The sequence below is a fragment of the Pygoscelis adeliae genome, unplaced genomic scaffold, assembly GCF_000699105.1.
Source record: "Pygoscelis adeliae isolate BGI_AS28 unplaced genomic scaffold, ASM69910v1 Scaffold66, whole genome shotgun sequence".
NCBI lineage: Eukaryota > Metazoa > Chordata > Aves > Sphenisciformes > Spheniscidae > Pygoscelis > Pygoscelis adeliae.
In genome coordinates, this window is record NW_008825167.1 from 1,259,527 (window position 1) to 1,268,326 (window position 8,800).

The 8,800-nt window shown below is 38.1% G+C and overlaps 1 protein-coding gene across 3 annotated transcripts in view; it reads right to left on the minus strand.

The window, feature by feature from the left end:
* The window catches only part of GAB1 (GRB2-associated binding protein 1), a 42,932-nt gene that overhangs the window by 7,043 nt on the left and 27,089 nt on the right, over positions 1-8,800 (minus strand). For 2 of the 3 annotated variants that reach the window (XM_009328754.1, XM_009328753.1), the window contains one exon: positions 557-646. The exons of the other annotated variant lie outside the window; for it this stretch is intronic. In XM_009328754.1, coding sequence (XP_009327029.1) covers positions 557-646 — 90 coding nt within the window. The remainder of the gene's footprint in view (positions 1-556; positions 647-8,800) is intronic. 3 annotated transcript variants of the gene reach the window in all.

The following is an 8,800-nucleotide window of genomic DNA, read 5'->3' on the forward strand; positions in this document are numbered from 1 at the left end:
AATTTTTAACACTATTTGTAATCTCCTCTACTTCTTGTGACTATACCAACTCAGCACCTTCAATAAAGCCCATCAGACTAACTACAATGCTCATTAAGATGCATAAATAAATTGCTGTACTAGTAAATGGTCAGAGGATCAGTATTTTGCTTTATTTCAGTGTTTAGCCAACAGCAGGAGACTCACGTAAACTCTGATTTCAAGTTATTGCCTAGCAAAAGTTATTTCAAGCAACTTACAGGCAAGCCATATATACTTGCTTCTAAAAAACAGACAAAAATAAATCCAAAATATGAACAGCTAAAACTTAAAGAGATCAGAACACTCATATCAATGTCAAGGAAATGTTCCCATGTGCTGTTCAAGCCAGAAAGACTTTAATTGCTTATATAGGAAACTCTTTGCTTGGCAAGGAAAACACATCCATGATCTTAGATTATAATAGAAGTAAAAAGACTATACAAGAGTTAAAATTATTCTAGAGTAACAGTTTTCTTAATTTTTGTTTTACTTATTTTTATAAAACTCCATATACGTACAATGCTAAAGTACATACCCTTTCTTCTTGTAGTAAAGTCACCTATGGTTTGTGAATCAGTTCGCTCTAAACCATGTGGTTTAGGTCTTAAAATTTTAGGACTTTGACCTAATTGGTAAAAAGAAGACTCTCTTAATAATATTCTATTTGTAACTGGAAAATGGAATTTTGTAAATAAACAGCACAACCCCCTGCAGAAAGGTTAATGCCACAAGCATAAGCAAGCTGCTGAAGAAGAGTTTTACAGTCTAGCTAGGTCTCACACTAAGGGCTTAAGCACCAAACCAGAAACAAAGAAAACACTGCATGCAAGTAATTTGTCGGAGGCAAGCATAAAAGGTGTACAAAAAGGCCAAAAAGTGCATCAACAAATATTGCAACTGATCATTACTATTAACTGGTTTCAAGTTGCATTACATAAAAAATTCCATATTTGAGGAATATCTAGCATGACAGGAGAATAATCATGTTTCAGATGCAAGTTGAGGTAACCTCAAAGAAATTAAGTCCTCTTTAGTCACAGCATTACTCTGGAAATAGTGATAGTCTTGGGAGGTCTCCTATCCACTGTGCATCTCCCACTTGAGAAGCCCCAAGAATCTTTTTCCACACTGTATTTGTTAAACTTGTTCCCCAGAGGTCTGTATGTCTGTGCCAAAAACACCTCTCCAACCTTGCAGACACAGGGGACTGACTTTCCAAGCTCCCAGCCTGCATACTGTCCCCCCACCACGGCACAACCCAGCCTCCACCACAAATGACCCTGTCATAAAATTACATTCTCTAAACCTTTTTTTAATTGTATATACCTATATACAAGTGCAGTAGATGCACTAATCATTCCTAATATGTAATGCTATCATACGCTATCATGTTATTAGCATAACATTCCTTTATGTTATGCTATCAGACTACATAACACTTCAGATGAATCTGGTAACAAGGTGAAGAGTACAAACTAAGAAAACGTCAGAGTCAATAAGCTCCCTACAGGCAGTAATATAACCCCTCTCCCAACAAGGAAGTTCTTGGCCAACTTGACTAAACTCTGCAAGTGTTTCAGGTCACACTGTCTGTTTTAAATAAATATGATCAATAATGCATCATAACCCTAACCTTTCATGAAAGTCTATCTGACAAAGCGTTAATATTAGAAAAAGCAAGTGCCTTCAAGTGGTACACCAAGAAGCCATACGAAAGGTAAATCTTTACAATAAACCAAATGAAAAGTTTAAGTCTGATAATGTTAGAAAGTTGCCCTACAGCACAGAATGGAAAAGGACTGGCACAGACTCAGATGTGGGCTGGTACTACCAGCAATGAGTGAGAATGCTTTGTAAAAAATAAACTTGGCAACAAACACCAGAAGTTTGCAAATCTCTACCCCAAGGGTTTTGCATATGAAGTGCTCTATTACTGTTATCACTGAAATATTGGGAATAATCAAGTAACAACAAGAAAAGGTAAACAGAAAGGTTTTGTACTGTATCTTAACTTCTACACAGCGCTTCTGAGAGACCACGCAGGTAAGACAAAACTGATTTATTTACTAGTAGTGCTGCATAGCAACTTCCTTAAAAAGAAAAGGACATGAAGTGATTTTCACACAGACAGTTCTTTTCCAATTTCAAAATCAGATGCTCCCTTAAATAGCTTGAAGTGCCAATGGAAAGACCAAGCAGTTGGGCAATGCTGACCAAAGACCCAGACTGTAAAGCGGTACACAAAGCAATTCTGCAAAGTATGCTGTTGACTGGAGCTAAGTCAAAAGCATGACCCAACATGTTGGCATAGTTCATTCTGAGCCGATTCGATATTCTTAAGTATCTCGCCTACAAGTCTATGATAAAAGCTTGCCTATATATAAAGACCAAGATCTTAAAATTGGTTGAACGAATGTAGAAGTTCAAATTCAAACACCTTTTATTAAGAACAATTTGATGCTGAATATCATTACCTAATCATATTAACTTTGTGTTCCACAGTTTTATAATCAGATTTAAAAGAAATTTGGCCCAATACAACTCAATTTAAAATGCCAATCAATGCAGCGACATATGAGCACAGATTGCAAATACGGTGAGAAATCTAGCAGAGGTAACAGGGTTAATGAAATTATTTAACCAGTGTGTACTTTATAACCTCTCTGCTCTTACAGTCAAACACAGGCTGAAGTGCCTGAAACCCATAATACAGAAGGTAAGTGCAAGGAACTGAGGGCTATGACTCATTATTTCTACTTTTGTTAATGATGCTAACGTGGTCTTGTGCAGCTAACCTTCCTAAACTATGATTATCCCCATTTGTAAAATGTGGATATTATGTAATTGCCTGCCTCATACTTAATTTAGCACTTAAAAACCATTCTGAGACTTTCAGAAGAGCTATGTAAGTACAGGTCCCTATAATATTTCTCTTCTGCATCAGACAAGAACATACAAAATGTTCCAGCGTAAAATAAAGTCACTGAGCTTTCATGTCTTGCTGCTGAGACTGTTCAACCTAAATAAAATTTGGTGGCAAAACAGCTTGCTGCTACCAACCAGCCAGGATAATGCAATTCCTCTAGTTTAACGTGTCACAGAGAACTAAAATGTTTGTGCAGGTTTTTTTTTCCCTCTCTACAAAACAAAAAAACCAAAAGGCCTAATCTCAGTTGAGCAGCTTATTCTGTGCAACAGAAAAGACCTGACACCAGGCAAAGGAAAGACCTGATACCAGGGGAGGGGGGATCACAATCACAAAACTGAGGTTACTTACTTGTGTCCGTAGTGCAGAATTCCTCCACCCCGTTTTTGCCCATTTAAGATAAAGTAACACAAGCTAGGGCACAGAAAGCCCTCAGTAGTATCCCTTACTCCCTCAAAAGATGTATTTTTAATAAATCCATCAGAAATTTTAAAAGTGCCATTCTGTATCTAAAATTTGGCAGTTCTGTCACTATCTTAAGCCAGATCCGTGAACAGAAATACGTATCTTTTAGAACTTTATATCTTAAGTACTGCAACTGAAATTCCTGGTGCTGCTCCCAAGTAACCTCATGAATTTTCTCCGAGAGCACATCCTAGCTGAATATAACACGGAGGAGAAAGTGCCCCACAGCCGTACAGCAGACTGGTCTCCAACATCTACTCTATTCAGAAATAATCACTACAGATAAGTGTCATAGCACTGTTCTTCAAATCAGCTTAGTGAAGGTGGAAGGACACTAGGTCTCTATGGAGAGCCTGGCTCCATACAGCATTCCAACGCCAGCAATACTGAGGAACACCTTTCCCGTGGTTTAGGCCCACAGGCCCAAATTTACCTCATCTAATGTTTAGGCGCTCACATAAGACAGCACTTTTAACTTACACGCCTATTCTGGGAAAGATAAATCTGGGTAAAAAATTAAGGTTTTTATATATATATGTATATAAATATATTTTTTTTTTTTTAACTGAAAAGGAAATAAATTGTGTTGCAACACCACTGGATGCAAACCTACAGGGGAAAAAACCCAAATAAATTATGGCAAGTGAAACCAACCAAACAAGAAGTGAAAATTAGATGTTTTCATTGTTCAGTCAAGTCACCACCTGTGAAATGCAAAGTGCTACAGCGAGGAGAGAGAAGCTCAGCTTCTGCACGTTCTATCAGACGAATACTGTGGAAGGGCACTCTGAGCTGAAAAATCACTAATGAAGTCTATTTTTCTAACAAATGGCTGCTTGTAAAAACTGCCAGGCAGAACAAGCGATTATGGATCTAGCTTTAGAGTGCACTCAGACGGCATGAATTCTGCTCCTGGCATTTCGGTGTGTGTCAATGCTGCCTTTGTCTGAGAAGTCATCAGGAGAAGAGTCCATTTCACACATTTGGTTTTGTTTCAAATAACGGTTCAAACTGAAAAACCTTTTGGGTTTTCTGTTGGCTACGGTATTCTCTCTTCTTGCTTTCCATAAAACACTTGGAATGCAATGTTGGGGGGAAAAAAAGGGGTCCCACTGCAGCAAATTCCTGCATCAGAGTAGGTGGGTCCTAACATTTTTGGTTTTGAGGACGTAAGCCACTCACTGAAGAGCCTCATTTGTTTTCAGGCTATTGCCTTGAAGCACTAGTACTAAACAAGATTTCTGTTAAGAACGCTTCTTTTCTGACTGCCTGCTTGCTCCATGGCTTGCTGGCAAGGGATTTTACGTCAGGAAACTGCAGACATCCTCACGAAAGAGGCCAACGCTCTATTTAAATACCAGTTATTTAGGGCTTAAAATTTTAAAGTAAATATACTAACGTGACATTAAATTTAAGAAATGCGTGATCTGGTAATGCTGTTTCCTGGCCAACAGGATTAATCCTCATGAGACAAGGAGATCAGATGTAGGAATGCTACAGCAGTGCTTTACTTGGAATAGGAGGGGGAGAGCAAGAGGCAAAAACCAGCCACGTAAGTGCCCTGCATCCACAAAAGTACCTTCAGAGAGACATAGCTAACAGCAGTTTCCCATTTCCATTAAAAAATATGCATTTTCCCCCCTTTTCTCTGTAATTAGAGGAAACTGAAATTTGCACCGAGCTGCAAGAACTCCAGTACTCGGAACCACTGTAGATTTTTCCTTAAAAAACAAGGCTGAAGCTCATGGTCTTAATCCCACAGGGTTTATTATTTGGTTTTCAATTCTGCAGAATAACCTCCCCCTTTTCTTCTCTTCCTCTTCCTCACCCCAGCGAACTCCGATTCCCAAGTACATGGTCTTCAGCACAGAGCTCTACAAATATCCTGAATTTGCTTTTTCATCTCTATTTTTATTAAGACCATTTCCTGCCAAGGTACTTCTAATTAGAAACATGTATTTAGTTATACACCATTCATATCCACTCCCATACTAGTATCCAGCAACAAATAGGAGTATCAATCATGTGCTTAGTTCTGGTCAGTGATACCACATGGATGGTGGTAACTACAGTCTCTTCAGGACAGTAAAAAGAAACTGAAATCAATTTATTCTTTCACTGTTATGAAATATAAAAAGCAGTCATCTAAAGACAGGCTCTCCAGTTTTCTTAGACATCTTTATCATCTCAAAATAACTTCTCTCAGAGAAGTTTGAGGTACTTCGAATGCTCCAGAAATTAAGAATTAATTGGAAAAAATACCTGATTATAAAGAAGTCCAGCTGCATATGACAGCTAAGGTTCACTGGTATTCATAAAATATTTGCCAAATGCCATAAAAACTACTCAGAGAATACCAAAGCTATTAATCATCCAAACATTATTTGACTGCTCTAGTTTGCAAGTAACTCTGCATGCCTGTAACTAAAAAGCCCCAAAAGCATGATGAACTAAAAGCATTCAGTAACAAAGACAGTGTTTTAAGACCAAGGTATAGTGTTCTGGAGTGTTTGTTGATTAGTAGTTAAAGCTGCACAGGGAAGAGAAGAAAAATTGTATGGAGGGAAAAAAAAACAGGGCATTATTACCCATGTTCTCTTGTTCCTGCTCTCCCTAGCATCTTTGGAGTTCAACGCTACCATCTCTACTGCTAGTATCAGAGCAAGTCTTGCAGTTTGTCTTCAGAAAACTCATTTGTTTCATTTCTTTAAAAACATTATGTCCAGTAAACCATAGCTTCCTTTGCAGCTGTGATGCAGCCATCCAAACAAAATCTTTACTTGAAATTATTTGTTGTTTCAAAGTTTTCTAAGACAAATCACAGCGGCAAGTTAAGGACCGGTGTATAGTAGCAAGGAGCTTTATAAATTTCATTTAAAGCTATTAAGTAAAAACTAGCCTTGTAAAAGTAATTTAGTACAGCCGTGGAGGAAGCGTAATTTTCAGCTAAATGAAAGTCTTTGGAGCTTGTGGGGAAAAAAAAAGGAGAAGAAAAAAAAAATCAATAAATTTGTATTCAACCTGCTTTAGGAACTCTGAAGAAGCACCAAAACATCCCCCAAAATTGTTTTTTTTTTTTTAAATTCCTAAATGAAATGAACAGGAGGTGTAGCTTCCAAGAGGAAGGATTAAACACATGGATTTCTTAAAAGCAAAATTAACAGTACTTCTGTTCAGAAAAGTCATCATGAAAATTACTGTTTCTTTTTCAACAGATCTTCAGTTCAGTTCTTGCTGCTGATTAAAATCACCTTTCACAAGTTTTCAATGCCTACGTGTCCTAAAGCCTGAGAAAATGGGTGATCCTTTATTTAAGAATATGCAAGACAATCATGATAGCGTAGAACACTGCAGTGTTACCAACTTCTAATTATTATTATTTTTAAAGAAAGGTCAGCTCCTGTTGTCACAAATGCCTTAACTGTTTCTCAAGTTTTATTTCAGGATGTTGTGGTGCTCCTGCTATATCAGGACGTGCAATATGTTCACATTGTCCAGCTCAGACTCTCAAACACGTAAATATTTAACAAGGAAACTGTTCACTACGCTATTTATAACTAACTTCATGATTAATGAGAGTTCTTAATTTCCTTAACAACTACCTACTTTGCTTGGGATTTTTACAGCGTCATACTACACTACAACAACAACAGACGATTATGCCGGTCATCCAGACGCATCGCAGTGGGTCCTATAGGGGCCATAACGTGGCAGATGCTTCCTGCCACATGAAAGCTCTGTACACAAGTACCTCTTCAAAGTGGGCCTGTGCTCTTACATAAAGAAAATTGGAATTTTCTATGAAGTTAATCTGCTTGGGAGATGCTCATGAGTAGTCATGGCAAAGATAACAGCCACATTTTTATAAGCCATCCACATATTTGTGGTTTAACCACATAAATGATGTCTTGTAACATCTTAAATGAGAAAAATCTGTAAGAAAAACCACCAGATAAAATTTTAAACATTTTTAAAACAATCACAAGCCCCAACTCCATGCAAATTTTTTTTCTCTCCCTTGGTTTCTTTTGTTTATTTGTTTTCAAGGTGCAACTGGGTATTTTGGTGGCTTGAAAAGAAATGTGTGCATCGCTCACTGTCTCTAAATCCTAGCTTACCACTTGCTGGGCTGAAAATTACCAGGGCCAAGCAGCAGTCTCTTTCAAAGGCAATTGTATGGACTCAAGTTGCAGGAAGCATCTCAGACTAAATGCTGATACATTTTTTTTTTAAAGATAAGCCTTCTGTAAAAAAATAAAGGTGAAAATGCACTATACTAGCTATTGGTTATTTTTTGCCATCAGCAAAATAACCTGTGCAATCCAACCCACAACTAGGACTGAAAATCTTGTTTAAAATAATCTTGAATGCAATTAAACTCTAACAATATTTGGGCAAACAGAATTGCTATTCAAGACAAATGGAGCAAAGTCAAGTACCATGTAGGCTGGGAATCCCCAGTTCTTTACTGCCTCTGTCAGCAATCCGCTTTGTGATCCCGAGTGCATCGTTCTATCACATGACCCTGAACTAGGATCTGTGCTAAACTGATCTCTCTTGTAAAGTGTTTTTAAGTACTACGGATCAAAAACGTTACAAAAATGGTAGTGTTACACAATATTCAAATGAATGAGATTTAACTTTTTATTTCATTCCATCATGGTCATGAATTGTTAATTCAGCCATATGCCCATGGTTCATATATTTCTTTTTAGAACCTTGAAAAAACCATTTTGGTACAGAGACATGCTGCCCCTCAGAAAAGAGAAGTTACCAAGTTACCTACAGTAAGTAGGGCATCAAACAGACTTTGAAGAACTAAATTCCGCCATCACCAATTCCATCATTGACTTAACTGTTTGATTCAGATATTGAAAAACTATGTTTTGTCAGTCGAGATGGCAAGCACATATTTCTTAAAAGCTTTGAACTTCACAGGTGAGATGTACACACACAGAGTGTAAATGTTACATAGCTATAAGGAGTCCTCCTGGACAGCTCCTAAACAAGTATTTTAAAAAAATAAATCTTATTTTGTAGTTGTTTGGTCTTAAAGTCTTTAAGATGACAAACCCCACCCCCCTACCCCTGGAAATAAATCATGGGGCAGGAGGGGGTCATTATCACGCCCAGAGGCTCACAGACACCCCCCGTCTCTCAAATGCTGCATCATTCAAATGCTGCCTCCTGACCTATAAAAACCAATTCACACCCTACCCCTTTTATTTTCGACCGCGCACTTTCCTTGATCTCTGACTTGCGTCACGTTTGTACTGAAGATTAAGATCGTCTAGACTCACGGACCTCTGTCAGGCCTTAAAACCTCCTTGTGGGCTGCCAGCACAGCCGCCCGGGACCTGCCTTGCTACACAGAGCGGGTCCCTGTGG